Genomic DNA, 25729 nt, shown 5'->3' on the forward strand with positions numbered 1-25729 from the left:
TTCATAATTTTAAATCCCATGGACCACTAATATTTTTTTTAAAAATATAAATACATTTGTAAAATAATGATTAGAGCACTTCCTTTTTATTAATATGAAATGCACCTATTTAATATAACATTATACTTATTTAATCATAATATCTTCAAAGGTTGTTTAATATAACAAATTTATTAAAGTAAGTTTTATTTTTACAAAATAATTGAAGCTTATTTAAGTACTAGAGGCCTGATGCATGAAATTCGTGCATGGGTAGGGTCCCTAGGCCTGGCCGGCAATCAGGGCTGATCTGTGGGGTGACCAGCGGGGCCCGCTGGTACCTGCCTTGGCTGGCTTGGGACCTGTGGGCTAGGGGCAGCTCCTGTATTGAGCGTCTGCCCCCTGGTGGTCAGTGCATGTCATAGTGACCGGTTGTTCCTCCCTTCGGTCAATTTGCATATTAGTCTTTTATTATATAGGACTATAGGCCCAGTGCACGAAATTCGTGCATGGGGGGGGGTCCCTCAACCCAGCCTGTACCCTCTCCAATCTGGGACCCTCGAGGGATGTTTGACTGCCCATTTATTTATTTATTTTAAATATATTTTATTGATTTATTACAGAGAGGAAGGGAGAGGGATAGTTGGAAACATCGATCAGCTGCCTCCTGCACACTCCCTACTGGGGATGTGCCCACAACCAAGGTACATGCCCTTGACTGGAATCGAACCTGGGACCCTTCAGTCCACAGGCCAACACTCTATCCACTGAGCCAAACCAGTCAGGGCTTGACTAACCGTTTACAGGGATCGGGCCATGGGGGTGTGGCCAGCCTGGGTGAGGGGTTGATGACTGTTTGCAGGCTGGCCACAGCCCCTTCAGGGTGGGGGGTCCTGCTGGGGTGCCTGGGCAGCCTGGGTGAGGGGATGATGGTTGTTTGCAGGCTGGCAACACACCCCCGGTGACCCAAGTTCCCAGCCCCTCCTTTTTTTCTTTTTTCCAGCACCTCCTTGAGCGGAGGCCAGGGCAGGCTGGAAGCAGGTATCTGGGATTTATTTATCTTCTATAATTGAAACTTTGTAGCCTTGAGCGGAGGCCAGGGCAAGTGAGAAGCTTGGCTTCATCACCAGGGACAACCCAAGCCTCCTGCTCACTCCAGCTCTGTGGCCACCACCATCTTTGTTGGTTTAATTTGCATACCTGCTCCTGACTGGCTGGTGGGTATAGAGGAATGATGGTCAATTTGCATGTTTCTCTTTTATTAGTGTAGATTACACAATTTTAGAGTGTGATATTTACTCCTGTTGGCTTGAAATTTCAAGTTTATGGATTTTTGGCTCCAATGCCGTTACTACAAGACAGAGAGCCATATTTATTTTAAGTCGAGATTGGTACTGAGTTTTAATTGCTGTGACAGATGAAAATGTTTTTTTTTCGCATAAATATGTTGTTGAAAATTGAATCAAAATTTTCACTGCTTTTTCACTCCCCAATGGGTATTCACTTTTAATGGAGATCCAAAAATGAGGTCTTGGTAAGGATGACTGGAATTTAGCTTTGAGACTGTTGTCGATGATAGATCGATGTGACTTTCTTTTTCATTCATGCTTAAATTGCTATCTTCAATGTTTGCTGCAAATGGATCTATTATCCACATATTGCCATGCCTGGGATCTTCTTTCTTTGGGTAATAACGACCAAAAGATTCTGTGAGTGATTGTAAGTGCTGTTGAACAATGTTTACCACCTCTGCAATTGACATCCTTCTCTCTCAAATATTCATCAAAGTTTGAAAACATTTGCAGATCTTCTTCAGCCAACCGCGTTAGCCACAGTATTATTTTCTTTTGAAAAGCATCCATTTTACCTCGTTAGATTGAACACATCCTTAAATTGTCCTTGCAAGGATATGTTTAGTTCATTTAATAGCAAAAAAAATATCTGCCAGGTATACAAGCTTGGCTACCCACTCATCATCAGAGAACAGTTCTTGTTATTTCAATTATTCTGCCACTGGAAAAATATTTTGACTTCTTCGCGCAGGGCGAACAGTGTTGGACATATGTTTTGAATTCTCCTGGGTTCATATATAAACTATAACTTTATGTTTAACTTTCTGAGAAACTGCCAAATTGTTTACCAAAATGGACACACCATTTTAACAGTTCTACCAGAAATGTAGAATTTCTTCTAATTTCTCCACATCCTTGCCAACACTTGTTACTGTCTTTTTGATTTGACCAATTTTTTTAAAGGGACATAATGAAAATAAAGTTTAAAAGTATTAATATTTAACTAAGTTTATTTTGTTTTTAATGATTTGCATATATCTGAGAATATACATTTTCTCACCTGCCTCAAAGCCCTTTCTAACAAACAAACCACAAACATATCTCAAAGCCAACTGAACTAAAGCATAAAGATTCCGGGACCCACCAGTGAAGCAAACTCAAATACACATCGATGTGAGAGAGCCACATTGACTGGTTGCCTCAAACATGAACCTCAACTGGGGCCAGGGATCAAACCTGCAACCCAGTTACGTGTCCTTGACCAGGAATCGAATCCATGACACTACATTGCACTAAATGATGGCCTAACCATTGAGCATACCAGCCAGGCCTAGAGTAGCACTTATAATTTCCTTCATGAACTTTTCCTTTGCATTCAAAATCTGCCTAAATGTTTGATGCTCTTGCCTATCTCAGCTTTGTACGTACCTTCCTTACTAAGTTTAATATTTCTAGTTTTTTACTTAAAGTGAGAGATGTAAGACCCTTCACTTGAACACTTAAAGACCACTATAGGGTTATTAAGTGGCCTAATTACAATATTATTGTGTCTCAGGGAATAGGGAGGACAAAGGAGAGAAACAGAAATGAGGAATGGCCAATTGGTGGAGCCATTCATTTATTGGTGAAGTTCACCATCTTACAGGGACACAGTTTGTGGTGCCCCAAAACAATTACAATAACATCACAGATAACCATAACAAATATAGTAATAATGAAAAAATCTGAAATATTGTGAGAATTACCAAAATGTGACACAGGAAGCAAATGCTGTTGGAAAAATGGCATTAACAGACATGCTCAACACAGGGTTGTCACAAATGTTCACTTTGTGTAAAAAAAAATGTAGCATCAGTGAAGCGCAATAAAGTGAAGTGCAATAAAACGAGGTATAATATGAGAGAATAGAATGGGAGAGAATTCTTTCGACCTATATACCAATGGTTAGAAATAAATTGAACTAATATAAACTCTATTGAGTAGAAAAATAAATCAAAGCTAGTATATTAACTCAGATACTAACTGGACAAGTGGATAAAGCCAACAGGAAAGACAAGAGGATAAAACCAACAGAAAAAGGTCTATAAACAAAAATATATTTTTAAAAAATACATTTTTATTGATTTCAGAGGAAAGAGCAAGGGAGAGAGATAGAAACATCAATGATGAGAGAGAATCATTGATCGGCTGCCTCCTGCATGCTACAACCCAGGTATGTGCCCTGACCAGGAATCGAACCATGACCTCCTGGTGCATAGGTCGACGCTCAACCACTGATGCTCAATGCATGCTGGGCAGGCATAAACAAAAACCTTGTTCCTCTTGGTATGTGGCTATGAAAATTTGAGTCAGCAGTGTTGCCATTCTCTGATCCATACTACATATCTTAATTTTCCTAAGAAGTTACTTTATGTACATCTCCAACCTATAAATAATGGAGACTTATCAATAAAGATTAACAGTCTGATCCCAACTTCTTTCCTCTTTTTTCCCCCCCACAAATTCCCTCTCTTCTAGCCAAACTTTTCTTCCTATGGTTTCTTGAAAACACTGTACACACACTTCCACCTTCTTGCCTTTACATATATTTTCTTTCCATGATATGTCCTATCTTCACTAGAAATTACACTCTCAAGGGGAGAATATATTAAATCTTTCTATGTCTCATATAATACTCACTAACCCAGGTAAAGCTAACTACTCTCTTTTCTAATTCTGTCATAATATGATAAACACAAACACTTGCTACTTATTAGTATTTGCTAATTATCTGCTTATATCTATACCTCTAGATATGGGTGGAACCCACACCTTATTCAAATTGTTCTCCCAAATACCTGGCAAACGGTACATAATGGGAAAAGATTAAATGTAGCAAATAGTTTAAAAAGAGACATTTCTTTACCTTTATAAATAAAGAATGACCTAAACAATACTTCTCAAGATTATATCCTGATCTACTGGTTCTCCAATGTGAACTGCTCAACATATTAAAAGCACTCATTTAAAAATATATTTAGAATCTGGTTAGAAACAAAAATGTTTCATATAAACATATAGACACAACAGATCAACAAATTCTAGTCAAAAGATCAGCTGTTACTATTTGATTTAAAAAAAAAAAACAAAAAATCAAAGAGCAACCCAGTGGAGAAAGCTTTAAAATAAAGTGGTTTCAGAAAAACATTTAAACTTGGTGCTCATTAAAGCCAGTTTTGCATAATTTACTAAAGTAGTTTCAAGTTGTTGGATAGTTATGTACCACCCACTGAATATATGTGCAGAAGATACTGCTTTTCAGATATATTATAGCACTGAGAATTTCCCATTTCAATGGATAGTTATTATATTGAATAACATCAACAGAATACGGACTATTCATATTAAATACATTTGAATTTAAAGCTTTAGTAAATAATCACTGATATTTTATTTTCTCCTAAAAACATTCAATGGGCTCCTCTTAAATATTAGATGTTATCAGAAATAATGAAGCAGTAATATAAAAATTAAAACTTAGCTTTATATAGATGAAGGCTTAATAGTTGAAACAATTATAGCAATTGAAATTTCCAAAATTGTTTTATTTACAGGATAGTCTTTCTTGAGGGGAATTTCATTTCCAGAAGTAAGATTGTTACAGTTCTAAGCACCTTCTTCCCACAGCAAGTATAGTCTACTCCAAACTGGGCAGACTAGCTCCTTGTGATATTCGAACAGTCCCATAATCAAAGATGGAGAGGCCATACCTGAATATCTTCCCTTGCTTCTGGGCACCCTAACTATCCAAGTCCTAATAGTGTAGCCATCTTTAATACATGACAGCTAAAACCTCCAACTCAGCCACCAACCACTCCAGAAGAGAAAAAGAACATCTCTCCCAATGGTCTCTCCCCACATAAGTTAACTTTGTCCAAAGGAGTTTTTCTCCCTAGTATTCTTTTAAAGGAGGTATTTCTATACATAATCATCCCCATTCAGCAACTTAACATATAAATAAATGTTAGAGGACAGGGAGGACTATGGTATTTCAACTAAAAACACAATATACTGTATATATCAAATTCCTGACTTAAAATAGTTCTGGACAAGCAGTAAAATTAACATTAGGTCATGCTCCTGGAAAGAGCTAGCAATTTCTTGTAGGTGAAAAGATACATTTCACATTTAATGTTTTTCTTAAGACACTTTAAAAGCATACTAAAATCTGAAAAACTTTTTTCTTTTATAAGATAAAAATAATATTTCTGCAATTGCTTCATGCTACAGTATTTATATTTTATTTTGGGGAAAAGGCAAAGACTTATTTAGCTATGATCCTACCAAAAAAAGCAACAGAAAAAGTTGATTTTAATAATTTTTCTGGAGTCATTCCACCTTACCTTGGCTTGGAATTTCATAAAGTTCTTCTCTGAACATTGTTTCCTGTCTGAAAATTAAGTACCAAAAACTACAAGCTTCTAAGTTCTTCCACTTTACATGGAAATCAATAAACTAGTTTTAATATTGGGCTGAATTTCAAAGTTCTGTTCTCTATTCCTACTTGGCTGAAAGGTACAACTATATCAAGAGAGTTTCTATCGATTTTCAACTAGAAGTATCAGTTTTGCTGTCAGAGCTCTTTATTTTTGTACATAAAAGGAAGTGGGTTTTGATATTATCTCAATGTTCTTCCTGTCTTACAATGCATTTGAAATAAAGTGATGTCAGATTGAGAGGAAAAGCCCTAAATAAGAAAAAGGAATAGGCACAATTATTTTGCTTTACCTTTATTAATAACTGCAACTGATTTAGAGCTGCTCTGCTGCAAGCTGCTCCTGTAACTGCTAACTATCATTTTCCACTTTAATTTCACTGGACTACAAGAACATTCATAAATATATAGCATATACCTAAAAATGTCTATATCTGTACCATGTGTGACCCATGAATGAAAGATTAAATCATTCTTCACTATTGGTAGCCCTGCATTTATCCATTTCTTAAGAATATCAGAGCTGCTAGAGTAAATATGAATTCTATATGACATCATATGTACCTCTCATCTCCACCTTCCAAACACCATATACAGCCCATTCCACTCTCATTTTAACAGACTACCTACAATCAGAAAAGATTGTGATGGAACATTTCATTGTAATGTAAACCAAGGATAAATACCCAATATTGTGATAAGTTCTAGAAAAGGAATGAATCAAAGGCAATTCAAAACAATTTATCTGAACTACAATTTTGATTTTGCTATTACCTTGCTGTTAGTATCTTCTATTATTACTAGAGGCCCAATGCACAAAATTCGTGCAAGAGTAGGCCTTCCTTCCCCCAGCTGCCGGCACCGGCTTCCCTCTGGCACCTGGGACCCGGGCTTCCCTCCAGCCACCAGCAGGCACCCAGGACTCAGGCTTCCCTCACAGCCCAGCCTTTGTCCAGAAGGATGTCCGGTCTAATTAGCATATTACACTTTTATTATTATAGATGCTGAGTATTAATGCTATTTTAGCCTACTTCATAAGCTACTGACAATGGGGTTCTATTGTTATTTCTTAGATCTTCCTGTATTGTAATACATTTACCTTAAATTCTTAGAGACAACCTTTAACAACATTGTACAGCCACTACTCAAAACAGCTACTGTAGCATATGTGGCCAATGAACAGTCAAGACCTCCAAGACCATGATTTTGTTTCCAGTTTATTAGTCTGGCCTTCTTCAATACTGATTTCCCTGTTTCCAGCCACATCCAGACATTCTAAATCTTGCTATTTCTCTAGCCTGATGACTTTGCTTGGTTCTTAATCTTAGATCAACCATTTCCAAACTTAAAAAGTTGGAACTGGGGAGGCACAAAAGGAGGGATAGAACTTTTAATACTTTCAGCTCTACCATTCCAAAAAAGATCCTTAACTCTTAGTGCATAAGGAATGTAGGCCTGGACTATACCTCCTTTCACTATTGACAGGGATTGCTTTAAAAATATGTATCAGAATATTAGTAACAGGTCCTGGCTTTGTCTCTCACCTTTATTCCATTCATTCCCAAAATTTGAAGTCTGGGTTGCTATTGAAGTGGTTGTGATCTTAAAAGCTAAAATCCTCACAATCCCAAATTTTCCCCAATTGCATGTGTCGTAGCCATACCAGAGAACTCACATGATTCCACCAATTATCTCAATTCTCTCCAGGAGTAGCATACACATTAACACAGAGATGAGGATAAATAAGACTTTTTCTGATATAGTTCTACAACAATACTTCTAAAGGAACTTAAAATTAATGAGTCAAGTATTCCAAAAAACATAACTCTTAGTTTCTAGATCCAAAGACAGCTCACCTAAAACTCAAACCTAAGAGGATATCCAACCTAGGAAAACTATTAGATGTCTATTTTTGCTATGTAAAATCAGTCCAGAGTAAAAAAAAAAAAAAAAGCCTGTATCAACCCTTAAAAAGGAATCATCATGGTTCATTTAAGAATGGGAGTGGATTGATAATTCTCAGGGGTAAAGGGGTGTCTGTGTGGGGGGTACGGGAAGAGACTGGACAAAAATCATACACTTATGGATAAGGACAGTGGCGGGGAGGTAATGGCAGAGAGGGGGGGTGGGAACTGAGTGGTGGGGAGATATGGTGGGAAAAAAGGAGAAACAATTGTAATCTGATCAATAAATATTTATTAAAATTAAATTTTAAAAAAATCTGCCTTGCCATGTATAGCTAAATTTATTAATATTTTGGTACAAAAACAATTTGTCCTCTTCAAGACTCTGACAAGAAGCTATAGATAATTAGCAGGAATAGGTAATAATGTGTATCCTTAAATGGAAAATCCATGGCCGGAAGCTGTAGCACAAGACACTGTTCCTTAAAGAAAGTTACTGGGTAAACTATGAAGCAGACACCAAGCAGGGGATGAGAGCAAAGGCTGGCACACTAAATTTAGTCTTTGCTAATAGAAATGAAAAGCATTCTTTTCCTAGTAAGGAGAGAGTTGTTAAGAGTAAAAAGTGTTCAAATTTTAGAAAAGAAGATTAATGGGTAAATAAAATCAGAGTATCCTAAAGCAGGCTATAGATGGCCAAGAGCTGAAAATAAACCCAGGTAAAACCTAGAGCCATGGTGTCCAATGTGGTAGCCACTAGCCATAAGTGGCTATTGAAATTTAAGTTAAAATAAAATTTAAAATTCAGTTCCTTGGTCACACTTGCCATATTCTAAGTGCTCAATAGACACATGTAGCAAGTGGCTACTTTGTTGCATTGGACAGCATAGATACAGAACTCTTCCATGACAGAAGGAAATCCTATTGGACAGTACTGATCTGAAGGTAAGGGAAGGAGACTAACAGACTGAGGGTCTGAAATAAAACCAACTACTAACAAGGGCATTTTATCCTACAGTACTTTATTAATGGGTCAGGTGTATTTACCTTTCCTTTTCCACCTGTTCTTTTTTCCCTCCTTGTTGCTGCCATCACTGCTGCTGCTGCTGTTCTCAGAACTCTGGGAATCTGACTGACCATCACTGCTTTCTTCTGAACCTTCTGATAGCTCTTTCACCCCATCCGGCACATCTTTCTGAAAATGTAGGCATCCAGTTAGGATTAATCATTACCAATTCAGCAAGTAAGAATTAAGTCTTTGATACCCATTGCTCAACTGGGTTGATTAATTTTTTTGTATTAAAGATTCAACAGCAGAACTAACAATATTTTCTGAATCCTGGTCATCTCTCTTTTTTGGATCAAAGTAGTTAAATGTTTCAATCTATATCCAAAGGTAAAAATTTTACATGCCAATCATATGTAGGCACAACACAGAGACTTAAATTAGATAAGAATTTGGTATATATATGTATGTCAGATAAATATTATATGTTCAGGATAAAAACAACTATATAATAAAAATGTTATAAAGCATGTGTGCATGCATCAGCCATGTAATATATATATATATAAATATATATATATATGCATATATTAGTACCATTATGTATTGTGAATTCAATCAAGAGTCTGGGAAGCAAAAGATAGTCCATTATTTGAATCTAATTGTTTCCCAAATATTGGTTAGTAACCATCAAGAATCAAATACAAAAGAAATCTTTTTTCTTTTTTTTAAATCACATGAATCTTTGGTTTCTACGCTGGATTTTGAGAATGTCAGTCAGAAAGGATACCTGTGTCAGAACAGTATGTGAGAGATAAAATAGGACAGTTGTAAGATCAACAACTAGGAAATTAAGACTTTCTGGGTTTGAATTCTGGCTTTATCTTCTCCTAACTGTTTACCCTTCATCAAAATCTTAACCTCTCATTCTTCAGTTTCCCTGTCTATTAGACAGGAATAACAGTACCTTCCTTAAAAGATCACTCTGAAATTAAATGAGTTAATAAATGAAAAACTGTGCTTGGCATATGATAAGAGCTCAATAAATATTAGTTATGAATTTATATAGTATATAAAAATATACACATATAAATAACTAATGTTATTTCTAAGTTATAAAATTGCATACAGATGGTTCTTTTTCCTCTCAATATATATATATTTTTTAAATATTTTTATTTTATTTTATTTTTTATTTTTATTTTTTTACTTTTTTTTCATTGAGGTATTATATGTGTACATATCTTATCAATATATTTTTTATTTTCCCATATAATTTATTATTCTAGTCAGAATTCTGACATGTAACCTACCTAACCTACAATTAACACTCAAAAACTCTGATCTAGTAAAGAACTGCTCTTCTCCACTTATGTTTATATCCTAATGCCATTTCTCATGTTATACACTTCATTAAAATACACACCCCGTATTTTTCTATTCTTACCTTCAAAATGCAGGACAACTTTTACAGAGTTAGTTGTCAACCATACCTCTTGACCTGCAGGTTCAGCAAGTATTTTAAATACAAATATAACTAACTTCTTTGCCTCCATCTCTTTCACTACTTTTGTATTCAGGCCAATTATTTCTTTCAAACAACCATAAACATATTTTTTACAAGTTTTCCTGCTTTACCCTTAAACATACCCTACCTAATTATCTTCCTAAACTAGAGGCCCGGTGCACGAAATTTGTGCATGGGAGTGGGGGAGGGGGGTCCCTCAGCCCGGCCTGCACCCTCTCCAATCTGGGACCCCTCGGGGGATGTCCAACTGCCTCTTGCAACCTGGGACCACTGGCTCCTAACCCCTCACCTGCCTGCCTGCCTGATCGCCCCTAACTGCTCCCTTGCTGGACTGATCGCCCCTAACCACCTCTGCCTCGCTCCGCACCCGGGACCTAGAATTCCCTCCTCCGGCCGGTCGCAGGTACCCCGTGCCTGGGCTTCCCTCCCTTTGGCTGGCCACAGGCCCAGGACCCGGGCCGGCCACAGCTGCAGGGGATCACAGGGCAGGCTGCATATCCCTCTCCTGGGCCCCAGCCGCTGGCGCCCGGGCCACAGCCTGGCTGGTCCCCATTCTTCTCTCGCAAGCTCATTTGTGCCTGGCTGGTCCCCAATTCCTCTCTCATGAGCTCATTTGTGCCTGGCTGGTCCCCATTCCTCTCTCCTCAGTGTTGAGTGTCTGAGCAGTTCCAGAGCAAGGGTGTGAGGACCATTTGCATATTAGCTCTTTATTATATAGGAGGATATGGATTTGATGATGTTCTCTTGAAAAAAACTCTGCCATCTTCTTAACACACATACTCACCTCACCTTCCTGCCCCCCACCCACTCACTGCGCAGGTTTTCAAAAGCCTTCAAAGTCTGATCATTACCTAACATTTACCCCACCCCTAACTCCTATCACACTAGTCCACACACAGATTATGGTCTAACCACTCCAATGTACTCTACTTTCAAATCCATTCTGAATCCTTCTAGCTATGCCTTTGCTTAAGCTATTCCCTTGTCCTGGAAGGCCCTCTTTACACTACTTATCTGCCAAAGTTCAACTCAATCCTTACAAGTTTAAAAAACTAAACCAACGCACAAAAACTTTCCAGATTCCTTTATTCAAAATTAATCTTTCTCTATATCATCACAGTACTTTATAATAGTACAGTATACTTTATATCACAGTTAAATTTTGCCAATGTACAATTATTTCAATAACTATGTGAGCTTCAAGAGCTCAGGGATCACAGTTTATCCTTCTTTATTGCCTCTACAGTGTCCAGCACGGAGTACGTTATTAACAATATGGAAAGTCTAGAACACTAAAACCTAAAAGAAATGCAAACAACTCCATATGGTACTATTGCCCTGTAATCCCAGGAAATTAATAAAGTGTATAAAAAGGAGGTATTATAGGTAAATTAGATCTTTCTAATGTTAATGGGCTATGTACAACCACTGAGCATACTATGATCATAGCATAAAGTTTAAGAGGTAAGAGGAATACACACATGAGCCAAGCCAAACTAATTAAATAATTAAGCCAAATCAAAACTAACTGAAGTGTCCTGCTTTAGTTCCTGAGACTCTTTCCTCTCCAGACTTACAGCCTGCAGAGTGGAGTCATGTACAAAGAGGAAAGTGCCTGCCTGAGAGCGAAGCCAAAATAAAGTGGAGAGACCTGATAACATCCCTGTTATCAATTGTTGCCAATCCCTGATAATATCATTTGAGCTCCTGAATCAAGGTTGAGTTTCCCTAGAATTTTCAGTTATCTAAACTAATAAATTCTGTTTTACTCAAACTATTCTGTTTTACTCAAGCTCATTGAGAAAGGACACTGATAGGTCAAGGTTCCTTCTCAAGTAGAGGAATTAAAAATTACTAAGCCTGCTATGGTAAAAAGAACATGGGCTTGGGAATTCAGTCAGATCTGGGTTCTGATTCTAATGGTATTTGGCCAACAAGAAAACCCAATCTTCTGAACTTTGGCTTTCTCCATTAAATAATAACCATAAGTCTAAATTGTAACGGAGAATTAAATGAGAAGGTACTACAACACATCAAGGCTGTATCACTTGTTATTATTCAAATGTGAGGCCCTTGAAAAAGTTTCTGAAAGACATTTTCATTTCATCCTTTCAAGATAATATTATCATAAACAATAAAAAATAAATTGATTTCTCTTCTCTGATTTACCTAGATGGTTAAAGATTAGTAAAAAGAAAATATTTTGAATACAGGGTCAAAAATATTACCTCTTCAAAAACAGAATTCTGTCCTCTATGATGCAAATATTATTTATATATAGTCACTTCATGATTTACTTTTTAAATGACTCCAAAAATATTTACCTTCAAAGTATATACTCCCATTCTGCCTGGAACCTTATAGAAGATGCCCTCTTCACCTCGGGAGTTTGTGTGCAGCATTGCGTTCAGGCATGCAAGAGGGGAAGTCCCACTGCAAAAGAAAACACAATGATTAGTGTCTATCTCTGAATATCCAATGTAACACATACTTAAGATAAAATTACCTGATCAACACTCACTTGATATAAACACATTTTATAAACTATAAAAAGTCCATCCATCTACTGAGAGGCTAGAACAGAGAAAATGGATGTAGAGGTTCATTCTCGTATTATCTAAACAAAAAATAATTCCTTAAGTTTCTTAATCCTCATCAGTATCTAACATTTAAGCCAAGAAAAAATTATCTCATGAAAATATCACAAATAATGTGTAAAGATTCTATGTCACTTAAAGTTTTGTCAATTATAACTCACTAAAGCTGAATTCTTTCTAAAAGACACTATTTCATTTAGCACAAACTTTAACTGTCCAGAAGTAAAATAGAGGGGAAAAGAACACACACAGATTCAAATGAAAAATACTAATCTCCTTGCCAACTGCTGCACCAGACTAAAATCTGAGTTGTGAAACACACACATTTCCATGGTCTCTTGTACTTTTTCCCAATATAACTGACATATAGTTTCAGTTGTACAACATGATTCCATATATGTATATATTGTGCTGATCTCTATTATGAGATCACTTAAAAGTAGGCTTTGAAATGTTTCTCTTCTTTTTTTTTTTATAGGTATGTCTGAAAAATTTATTTTTTTCTGAATTTTATTTTTATTTTTTCCATCACCATATAGCCTCTTTATGCCCCCTTCCATCTCTACCTATACCCCTGCCCTTTGCAATCACCACTTTTGTCCATGTCCATGAGTTCTCTCTTTCTTTCTATTTTGCTGTCCCTCCACCACCACGAGTTGTCTGCGTGTTCTCTAGGAGTCTGTTTCTATTTTGCTTGGTAGTTCAGTTTGTTCATTAAATTCTACATATGAGTGAAATCATATGGTACTTGTCTTTCTCTGACTGGCTTATTTCACTTAGCATAATGTTCTCCAGGTCCATCCATGCTGTCAAAAGGGTAAATTTTTCTTTCTTTTTTCAAGAGTAGTATTCCATTATGTAAATGTACCCGGCTTTGTCATCCACTCATCTATTAATGGATACTTGGGCTGCTTCCAAATCTTGGCTATTGTAAATAACGCTGCAATGAACATAGGGGTACATATAGTCTTTCAAATTAAGTGTTTGGGGTTTCTTTAGATAAATTCCCTCAAGTGGAATCGCTGAGTCATATGGCAGTTCCATTTCTAGTCTTTTATTTATTTTTTAAAATGTATTTTTATTAACTTCAGAGAAGGGAGAGGGAAACATCAATGATGAGAGAGAATAATTGATTGGCTACCTCCTGCACCACCCACCCCGCCACTGGGGAATGGAGCTGGCAATCTTGGGCATGTGCCCTCACCAGAATTGAACTGTGACCTCCTGTGGTTCATAGGTTGCCGCTCAATCACTGAGCCACACCTGGCCAGGCCCATTTTTAATTTTTTAAGGTAACTCCATACTGTTTTCCACAGTGGCTGCACCAATCTGCATTCCCACCAACAGTGCATAAGGATTCCCTTTTCTCCACATCCTCGCCAACACTTGTATGTTGACTTATTGATGACAGCCATTCCGACAGATGTGAGGTGATAGCTGATTGTGGTTTTAATTTGCACTTCTCTGATGATTACTGACACTGAGCATCTTTTCATATGTCTATTGGCCATCAGTATGTCCTCTTTGGAGAACTGTCTAATCCCGTGGTCGGCAAACTGCGGCTCGCGAGCTACATAAGGCTCTTTGGTCCCTTGAGTGTGGCTCTTCCACAAAATACCACAGCCTGGGCGAGTCTATTTTGAAGAAGTGGCGTTAGAAGAAGTTTAAGTTTAAAAAAGTTTGGCTCTCAAAAGAAATTTCAATCGTTGTACTGTTGATATTTGGCTCTGTTGACTAATGAGTTTGCCAACCACTGGTCTAGTCAGGTCTTTTATACACATTTTTTAATTGGGCTGTTTATTGTTGTTTTTGGTGTTGAGTTTTATAAGTTCTTTATAAATTTTGGATATTAATCCCTTCTCAGATGTATCATTGGTGAATATGTTCTCCTATTCAGTGGGTTGTCTTTTCATTTTGTTGATGGTTTCCTTTGCTGTGCTAAAAACTCTTTAGTTTTACGTAGTCCCATTTGTTTATTTATTTTTTCTTTTTTTAATCCTCACCCAAGGACATTTTTTCATTAATTTTTTAGAGAAAGTGGAGAGAGAGGGAAAGACAGAGAAATATCAAACACATCGATTGGTTGCTTCCTGCATGAGCCCTGACCAGGGCTGGGGAGGAGCCTGCAACCAAGGTACATGCCCCTTGACAAGAATCGAACCCGAGGCCCTTAGGTCCGCTGGCTGATGCTCTAACCACTGAACCAAACCAGCTAGGGCTCGTGTGTTTATTTTTTCTTTTGTTTCCTTTGCCTCAGGAAATATATCAGAAAAAAATATTGCTACGAGAAATGTCCCAGAATTTACAATGTTTTCTTCTAGTATTTTTATGATTTCGAGCCTAATATTTACATCTTTAATCCATTTTGAGTTGATTCTTGTGTACAGTATAAGAAGAAAAAATTAAAAAAGACATCCAAATTGGAAAGGAGGAAATAAAACTGTCATTATTTACAGATGACATGGTACTATACATAGAAAGCCCGAAAGACTCCACCAAAAAACTTCTAGATTTAATAAATGATTCAGAAAAATAGCAGGGTGCAAAATTAACATCCAGAAATTGATGGCATTTTGATACACTAATAATGAACTCTCAGAAATAGAAACAAAACAAAACAAAATCCCATTTACCATTACAACAACAAAAAGATACCTAGGAATAAACTTAACCAAGGAGGTAAAAGACCTGTACTCGGAAAACTCTAGGATCGGACATTAAAAAAGAAATAGAAGATCCATCTGACAGCCCCCTTCAAACACTTAAGGCTCTTCATAAACCCTGAAGTCCACTACTTTTCAAAATTTGCGTCTCTCATCACTGGCATTCCTTCCTGCAACCAATCTAAAAAAAAATTAATATAATGAACTTTTATAGTCCACCCTCAAAATTCACCAGTGTCTTCCAATATTTATTACCCCCACTTCAAGCCTTTGATAAAGAGCTTTAAGGGACTTCATTGGTCTAATTTATTTAATCCTAGAGTTATTTCCTCCTGCAATAGATTACCCTGCCTAATCTCTACTTTAATCCCAAGCTCTTGTTCATTTTTTCTGTACTCCCTCCAATAGAATAGCATTGTCAAAACTAGGCCTTAATGAGCTTTCCTATCTCTGACTGAACTACTATGCACTCTATATTTATCCTTCAAATACCTTGAATTTCAATAGGGTTAAAGGAAAGACTCAGACTTTCAAGATTAAAACACTGAAAAAAAAGAAAAGTGGAGTCTAGTTCCCCTTATAGATGCTTGAATGCATTCTTTCAGGTCAACTTTAAATGTAAAAAGATAATAAACTTGTCTCTTTCACTCACATAATACACTTACACATATACCTATACACACACACACACACACACACACACACACACCTGTTATCATTATCCACATACAAACTAAAAATTCAACACAGATAGCTTTAAAAGCTAGAACTGATTTTTATGGCATGCTTACTTGACAGCACACAGAACAAAACCGAACTCAACACACCCTTATGTTGGAAAATAGTGAGTTTAAGGATCACTAAATTAATAAATAGACTTAATAGGTTTTAAATTCACTGGATCTTAGTATTATTATAAACTCTTTCATTAAAACCTTTTTCTAGCTTTCCATTGATCTTACCACCTGCAATTCTTCTAAGAAGTCCATTTGGTTAACAACTAATCTATTTTTTTTAAAAAGAAATAACATAAATATAGATTTTAAATTCAAAAGTAGCATCTGACTCACCCATACTTTAATGAATTAGTTTCTTCAAACTGTTTTCGTCCATAAACATACCATGAAACAAATGATAGTGAAACCATTGGAGACAGAGAAAAGGGTATGAAGGGAAATTTTCAACAGGCATTTTTGGAAAAGCCCAATTGGGACCCCACAATGAGAGGTCTGTATTAATAGACCAGTGAAACAAAACAAATAAGCGAGCAATCTAGAAATAGCCTAGAGAGGGAAGTCGTAAAAAGAAACCAAAAAAGGTTCTTTGGAAAATTTGCTTGTATACGCTCTCTGTCCTCTTAATACTTCACTGTAAATCTTCACTCATTCTCCCCATTATTGTCTTTTTTCCCACTGTTATTTTTTTAAAAGCATAGTTTGCCTCCTATCAGTAAGATGTGAGCAAAACTGTTTGGAAAGAAAAAAAGAGTCCAGTGATTATGTTTTATTTTAAAGTAAATATATGGAACAATAAGGTTCAATTTTTATATTTTAAAGTAAATATATGGAACAATAAGGTTCAATTTTTAGAGAATCACAAGCTCTTGGTATAGAAAGACTTGGAGAACACCGTAACTTTTCACCTGAAGTGAAATACAAAGCAGTTCATCAAGAGCCTTATCCAATGTCCTGATCCTACCCACAAGTGAGGCAATAGAAGCAGCACTTATGTTTCTGAGTCAGACAGATGTGGATTCAAGTTTTCTCTCCAACTGGTTATGCAATTCCTCACTGCTTCAACATCTCTGTCTATGAAATAAAGACTTCAGATGGTTTCTTTAGGTTAAATAGATCATATGCATAAAATACGTGAATCCTATCTCAGTCCATGACCATTTCCATGATTGGTTCACTAAGAGCATCTTGCGTTACAATCTTATAATAAAACATAAGAAGAAAAAATAGACTTTAAGAGAAATATAATGCTCCTAAAAGGTCACCTTGTAACTACTGCATATAAAGAAATATTAACTGCCTGTATTTCAACTGATCAAGATGCTAACATTTCTTAACTGGATGGGTTAAATAAGTTCCTAAAAACCACATGTCTCTGAACTAAAGAGGTGTAGACGGTTGTATAAGAGGACACACTATTTGGGGTAAAAGAAGTATTGATGTGGGAAACAAAAATAAAAATAAAATATGTATCAATATAAGCTATGGACATAGTTCTGAAACAGAGCTGGAGAGAGAATAAAATTTAACAGATTTAAATACATCAAAAATTAAGATTTTGTTGTGTTCTTATATCGTTGCCCTATTTGGTATTTCTTGTTCATTTAATATAGTTTATACATCTAACAGCAAAGCTATTTATTCCAATTATGTTCTGCATCTGAATAACAGCTGTCAGTCTTGACATAACTAACCACTTACGTCAAGATTCAGAGCTTTTAAGGAGTCAATTGATCCTTTAATTTTACCAATTTCTGGCATTTTCCAACTCACAGAAGTAACTTAAGAGTTACAGTAAAGCTTATATAATTAAATGGCTTTGACTGAGGGAATTATCTTACCTCAAGCAGCAAAAATAAAGACTAAAATAGGAGAAACAAGGTGACACAAGCAAGTGGGATCTGACCACAAAAAGCAGTCCAGCCCAGGAAGCCTCTTTGTCCTTGTGGACCTGGGACTACCAGCCCCCTGAAATGCTAAGCAACCCAGTGCACAAGCAGGGGTCCTGTCACAAGCACCTGCCTCAGGAAGCCTCTCTGTTCCCATAGGCTGGAGACTCCCTTTTCCCCACATCTAGAGGCATAAGGCAGCCAACTCCGCCCCCCTCAGAAAGCAACAGCAAAGATTACTGGCAGCCTGTGTCACCAGATAAAACAAGACCACAGTCTACCTCAAGAGTCCAGGACTCACATGGTAAACCTGAGCAGTGTGAATGCCTGCTTAAATAAAAGATTTATACTCAATAGGACCCAACATCTCATAATAGCTAAAATATCCAAGATTCAATAAAAAAAAAAATTTAAAAATCACCCATCATACTAAGAACCAGGAAAAATCACAGCCTAAATGAGAAAGGACAATCAACTGATGCCAACAGTGAGACAGGTGTTGAGATTATAAGAATTTTAAAACAGCTGTCATAAAAATGTTTCAATAAACACACATTCTTTAGAAACAAATGAAAAAAACAGCAAATATAAGCAAAGAAATAGAAGCTATAACAAATAGAATTATAGAACTGAAAAGTATAAGAAACGTAAAAACTGGCTAGATGAAAAAAACAAACACAAAACTCGCTAGATGGGCTCAATAGTAAAATGGAGATAACAAAATAGAATCAATAACCTTGAGAACAGATCAATAAAATTTACTAGTGTGAACAACAGAGAGAAAGTAACACTGAAAAAAATGAACAGAAACTCAGGAAGTTGTTGGATAATAATAGAAGATTCAAAGTTTATATCATCATAGTCTGAGAAGGAAAGGAGAAAAAAGATTTAAAGAATTAATGGCTGAAAACTTCTTATATTTAGTGAAAAAGAAATCTACATATTCAAGAAACTCGGGGAATCTAAAAAGGATAAACTCAAAAAAGTCCACACACCAAGACACATCATAATTAAATTTCTAAACACTAAATAAACATTTTTTTAAATCTTAAAAGTAGAAAGAAAAAAACACATTGCCTACAGGGAAACACTAATTCAAATGACAGCAAATTTCTCATCTGAAACCACAGAGACCATAAGGAAGTGGCGTAACATTTTATAAGTGCTGAACAAAAGCAAATGTTATCTTACACATTTCCAATATCGTATTTTCATTAATCTGCAGAATACTAGGCATTCCAATGGTAGCAAGTCAAATGATGATTTTAATAAAATTAAATGTAAATTGAGTTTCTAAAATTATGACAAATAATGCTTGTAAACGGCAAGAACAAAAAAGTACATATACTAAAACATTTACATAGTAATATCACTCTAAGTTTCTAGACTAATTATATCGGTTTATAAAGTAAAAATCATGCATCCAAAGGTAAGTTCAATTAAACTTATAAAAGAGTGCTTTATAATTGTATAATAATGCTTTAGAATAAAATAATACTTCTTACCTTCTGGAGTTGGAATGCACCCCAAGAAAGTGAAAGGAGGGAAAAAAAGAGCTTTTAATTTCTCTTTATAAAGCAACAATAAAGCCAAAATATAAATTCTCCCTTCCCCTCCCAGCATTGTCCACAATTTTTAAAATTAGCACCTCCCCCAGCTTTGCTACATAAAACATTAATTTCTTCTTCAGAATTTACCTTAGGCCAAAATATCACTGTATCTAACAATACACAATTAAATTCAGCTATACAGCCTACACCATTTCAGGTAACAGTTGCAGTACTCTATTTGTGTGGCAGAATAAAAATATTACAATAATTTATACTTAAATGTGGGTACAATGAATATTCCCCATTCTTTAATATTCTTCCCATGCATCTCAATTTCCAAGGAGCCATCATAAAGCCATCAGCTATGGACCCTAAGGTTTCGTAGCTTCCCTTTGATCCATAATGGAACTCATTGTGAAGCGCAATAGCAATGAATAAGAATCTTTTCTGCCAATATCCAAGCATTTTGATTTTTTTGATGTTGCTTATTAGTCCTTTCGACATCCTTACAACCTTTGTGGGCTTGAAAGCAGATTGCAACTAGCAGATAAAGAAAATGCAGACCAAACTCAAAGGTATCTAAGCCAACCTTACATAAATATGGTACCAAGTTAATAATGTTCTTCATTCTTAAACTGAGCTCTTTCTAATGAAAGAGCAATTTAGCTTGGCAAATAGCCAAATGATCTGCTCTGGGGGAATAATAATTTTTGCTGTAAAGTAGAAGAGAGTGTTGACTTTATTTTCCTTGCTGTATAATTTTATGTAAGAAGAGGTGGGGGAAAAAAAAATAAAAAATAAAAAAAAAGAGGTGGGGGGAAAGTTAGGTGATGGGATTAGTTATTGGTGTTAAGTTGGGCTAACATATACTTAAATACCATATGAGAGAGATTATTTTGTTCACAAGCAAATGTATTAATAGTAATACAATGTGCAATGGGGACTCCTCCAAAAAAGTCAATTTCAATCTGGCAAATGTTTATTGAGTACGATCTTTGCTAGATGGTTCCCAGAGTTCTTTACAATTCCAACTTGTTTGGGATACAAGACTGAAACAGAAGAAGAATTCCTTGTTAGGTAACAATTTTGAGCTCCACATGACAACAATATAAAGATCTACTTAAAAGCTGTTAAGGTGTCCAGCCACATGGCTCAATGGTTGAGCAAAGACCTATGAAACAGGAGGTCACAGTTCAATTCCTGGTCAGGGCACATGCCCAGGTTGTGGGCTCGATCCCCAGTGTGGGGCGTGCAGGAGGCAGCCGATCAGTGAATCTCTCTCATCATTGATGTTTCTCTCTCTCTCTCCCTCTCCCTTCCTCCCTGAAATCAATAAAAATATATTTAAAAAATAAAAAAATAAAAGCTGTTAGGTTAAGTTCTTAAATGTATTGTCTGTTTCAGAAGCTAAGTTATTAGTATAATGGCTGTAGTTTAAATTTCAAATTCTTTCAGAAAGTAATTTATAATTAGGAAGCAACTAACCTAATATTGTTATATGTCAGCATATGACATAGAATTTATTTGAAAAATAATAGAGCACATGTGCTAATCACAATGGTAGAGAGAACTATGGATCAAGAGGCGGTATGATATACTGAAAAGAGCAAAACCAGAAGCTGTAAGCCTCTGTTTCTAGTTTCACTGAAGCCAGCTGTACGACCCTGGCCAAGTCTGGCCAAGTCTCAATCTCCATAGGCCTTAGTTCAATAATAAAATGAGATGTAACCTAATTATCTTTTCCAGCTATAACATTCCATGACTAAATTATGTGACTGGTTTGGAAAAGGGGTTGGGGAAGGAGGAAAGGATGAGGAATGCAACAGAGATTACCCACTTGGGGGATATTGTTAATCAGGGGCATCACACTGTACTGTAACTAACTAAACTTCATTTACAAGGAGTGCATGACCAAGTCATCTACTTGTTCCCAAATCTGTCAGTACTACTATATAAATAGCACTTATTTCTCCCTTTCCAGGTCTTTTTCCATAAAGAACCAATGCTTTTAAATAGTTATCAACTTCTTTCAGAGGTAACAAGTGATGATCACCTAATTTAAAAGCTAAGCAGTTAGTCCTGGCCAGTGTTCTCAGTGGTTAGAGTATAACAGTTCCATTCCCAGTCAAGGGCATGTACCTGGGTTACAGATTGATCCCCAGTCCTTGTAAGGGCACATGCAGGAAGCAACCAATTGATGTTTTTTTCTCTCTCCCCCTGTTTCTCTGCCCCTTCTTTCCTCTCTCCCTCTCTCTAAAGATCAATGAGAAAAAAATTTTCTTTGGGTGAGGATTAACAAAAAAATTAAAATAAAATAAAAGCTAGGCAGTTGGCTACACTCAGTAACTACATAACTTACTGTTCCTCACCAATCTTATGGTATAAAAGATTCAAATTCATGACTCACCAAAATTACTAATTATTATGTGTCATGAACCCCGGGGACCACTCATGAATGGTCTAATTCAAAAAATACATAATCTGCGGATGATGAATTCATGAACACTAAGAATCTTCCTAATTTCATTTTCCTCTTCTATTCACAAAAGATAAGAAAAACTAATAAGTGAATAGGATCTCGGGAAATGAATACTCTTCTTTCGCTTCTTTCCTCAAAACTCTGTTAGCTGTTAATAATAAGGATCAAGATTATACACTGAGTGGCCAGATTATTATGATCTCTGAACACATAATAATCTGGACACTCAGTGTATATCCTATATAATAAAAGGCTAATTGTCCCCTCGACTAGGAGTCTGACCAGCAGGCAGGCCGGCCAACCGCCCATGTCCCCTCCCCTGGCCAGGCTGGCCGGGCCCCACCCATGCACGAATTCATGCACCGGGCCCCTAACACACACACACACACACACACACACACACACACACACACACACTGAGTGGCCAGATTATTATTCGTTCAGAGATCATAATAATCTGGCCACTCAGTGTATAGCTAATAGGATGAGCAAAGCAAGTTAAGAAGACTCCACTGGGAGAAGCATTAAAAGCAATGACTACTTTAGAAGGAAGCTTTGCAGTCCTCCACACGTAATGCTGTAAAAACACATTTATAAACATTAATGGCAGCCACAGCTGATGGAGGGAAGAAACCTGCTTTTCAACAGACTAAGTAGTGAGTTGTTGAGACCAGTAAATGGTGAGCAGGAACAGTCCCAAAGTTTACATAAGCACTTTGATCTATGTACTATTCTGTGTATATGTTTATCAATATTATGTATGCTTAATGTCTATATTTAGTTGCTCTTTTCTGATAACAATCCAGAATATCCAAATTGCATACAAATAGTCTCTTGAGTTCTTAACTGTTAGATACATACTGGAATGTTGGAAGCACTATTTGTAATTTATACTGGACAATGCACACTTTTTAGTTTGGAATTTTCCAAAAGTAAACCTTTATATTTAAAAAACTGTTTTCAGTACCTGACTTATAAACTGAGGCTGTAACACAAGTCAAAGTATCTTATCACAAAAGAAAAAGGATTTTTAAATTCTGTAACACACCAGGAACTATTTAGTCACCAACATCCGAAACAAATTAAGCAAGATTCTTCAAAATGGGCAAGCAGACAAAAAACTACAAAGGGAAAAAGAGTTGAAATTCATGTATTGAGGGCTGAGAAATAAAAATAGCACATCTTCAATAAGCACAGTATCCATTTCATTCTATAACCTGTCTAAAAACTTTAAAGATTGTAAGACTACCATTTGACATATCACATCAACGAGAATAAGTTTATAACTACATTTGAATGTGATCTTCCAACTTATATTTCATATATTCATTAATAAGTAGGTTTTCAATATCAGTTATATGCCAAGGACTATGGGGGGAGGGAGAGGGGGAGGGGGAGGGAGGGGCGGAGTGGGACTGGAAAAGCAAACAGTGTCACTGCCCTAATGGAGCTAGCTTAAACTATAGAGAAGCTACATGATGTTTTTAATATTACAAAAATATGTAATTTTAAACCTTAAGTGCCATGAAGAAACAACATAGAACACTATAATAAACTAAAAAAGGAAAATGTAATCTAGACCAGAAAGTCAGTCAAAGTTTTCTGAAAAAGACATTCAAACTGACACCTGAAAAATAAATAAGAGTTAAGTGAGGGAAAGCACATTCCTTGTTAAAGCATCAGCATGTATCAAGGCTGCAGTGGGCAGCCTACAAATTCCCTACATAGTTGGGAATTGACAAGCCAAAACTGGCATTTAAAGCTATGAGAATGGACGAAAGTACACCTAAGTTGGAGAGAAGGTAATGAGAAAAACAGAGAAGAAAAACTTAGAGAGGAAGGAAAGCAGGAATGTTTGTGGTCACTTCAGGCAACAAAACAGTTTCAAGAAGGAAGTAGTAGTCAGCTGTGATAAGTAATGCTGACAAGAGAGGTGAGAACTGAAAGTCCCCTGGAGTTGGCAAAATGTAAGTCACTGATGACTTAGAAAGAACTGTGTTGTGGTCACATAACTGCACCAGCATAAGTTCTTCCTTCTGTTCTTTTTTTTTATTTACGTTCTTTACTTATTTGCTGTTCTTGCCTACTCCCTAGAAATGATAATGACAAGTTTAAAGTCACAGAGCCTTACTATGTTAGAGCTGGATGAACCTGCAATTAGCATTTTGACTTAAAGGACTGGTGAAGTCTGATCTCTACATACTAGATTTCCTGACCGATTTCCCCAGTGTGTATCAAGTCTAATTTTATGAAAAGAAATGAAATCCCTAACTCATTCCCATTCTATAAGACCCAATAGTGTTATAAATGGGTATTAGAATACCTTAGCTTAATTCATTCCTTAGTCACAATAATCACTTATCCTCTTCTCCTATAGCCTTATACAAACTGATGTGTTATTAAATGGGTATTGTGCTTTAATTTTAATCTAATAAATATGACTAATTCAAATAACAATAACAACTTGGAACTATATCATTGATACATTTTTAAATAATTTACAAAAAAGCCCTAACTGGTTTGGCTCAGTGGATAGTGTCAGCCTGCGGACTGAAGGGTCCCAGGTTCGATTCTGGTCGGGGCATGTACCTTGGTTGGGGGCGCATCCCCAGTGGGGGGTGTGCAGGAGGCAGCTGATCGATGTTTCTCTCTCATCGATGTTTCTAACTCTCTATCCCTCTCCCTTCCTCTCTGTAAAAACAAAAACAAAAAACAAACAATAAAATATACTTGAAAATAATAATTTACAAAAAATACGTTTAAGAGCTAACATATTTCAAACACATTTTAATTTACAAATGTTCACACAATTTTTCAGGGGCATACATTATATAAAGCAAAGTTATACTAACTTATACTTCATCATTTTATATTAATAAAGCAAACTTAATTTATTCCCAACCTACTGACATCTGGCCACAAATCAAAAGTTTTTAACTGCATTAGCAAAGAAAAGCAGTAAAAAAAATCTCAAATTGAATTTCATGGTAAAGAAAAAAAAAAGAATGAAAATCTACAACATTTTGTTGTTTATTTACAAGTGCATAACTCACTATTTCTCAATAGGAATACTACTGGCATATGAGGTGAACAATTTTTCAAAGGAAGACATTTAACATCCCTGTTACTTTCTTCATTGTGGCAATCAAAAAATAGCTGCTCCCCGCGGGGGCGGGAGCCAGGAGGGACCGGGTGGCACGAGGGGCTGGCATGGTCATTAGCAGCCTGTGGCGTTCTCAGTGCGCAATTTATAATCTTCAGAGATGCTTCTTTTTATTTGTTAACCTTCTGCACTCGGATGTCGAGTATGACTCGACACAGTTAGCATCTGTAGCAACTCGTATGTATTTGAAATATAAAAAAATCCAAATAAATAAGTTTGTATGAAAAGAAACTCCAGTTTTTTATTCTACTGCTGCACTTTGTAAAATCTGGGGTATTTAAAAAATTAAATCCCGAGTAGAATAAAGGAATCGAGAAAAAAGCAAGCGAGTGCAAAGGGTTAAGTTTCACTAACTACTCCAGGAGAGTGGGTAGCACCATTATGGGGGGACAGGCCAGGCACACCTTGGCCTCGGGCTCGGGCTCCCAGGGATGCAGCAGAGAGGGGGTCAGAGCTGAGTTGGAGAAACCA

General features: G+C 36.4%; 1 protein-coding gene across 1 annotated transcript in view; it reads right to left on the minus strand.

The window, feature by feature from the left end:
* Positions 1–25729, minus strand: part of ASXL2 (ASXL transcriptional regulator 2) — an 84374-nt gene that overhangs the window by 33341 nt on the left and 25304 nt on the right. The window contains exons 4-5 of the mRNA XM_054727887.1: positions 12508–12616; positions 8697–8844 (exon numbers count right to left, since the gene is read on the minus strand). Coding sequence (XP_054583862.1) covers positions 8697–8844; positions 12508–12616 — 257 coding nt within the window. The remainder of the gene's footprint in view (positions 1–8696; positions 8845–12507; positions 12617–25729) is intronic.

This window comes from Eptesicus fuscus, chromosome 16, assembly GCF_027574615.1.
Source record: "Eptesicus fuscus isolate TK198812 chromosome 16, DD_ASM_mEF_20220401, whole genome shotgun sequence".
In the NCBI taxonomy this organism is placed as follows: domain Eukaryota; kingdom Metazoa; phylum Chordata; class Mammalia; order Chiroptera; family Vespertilionidae; genus Eptesicus; species Eptesicus fuscus.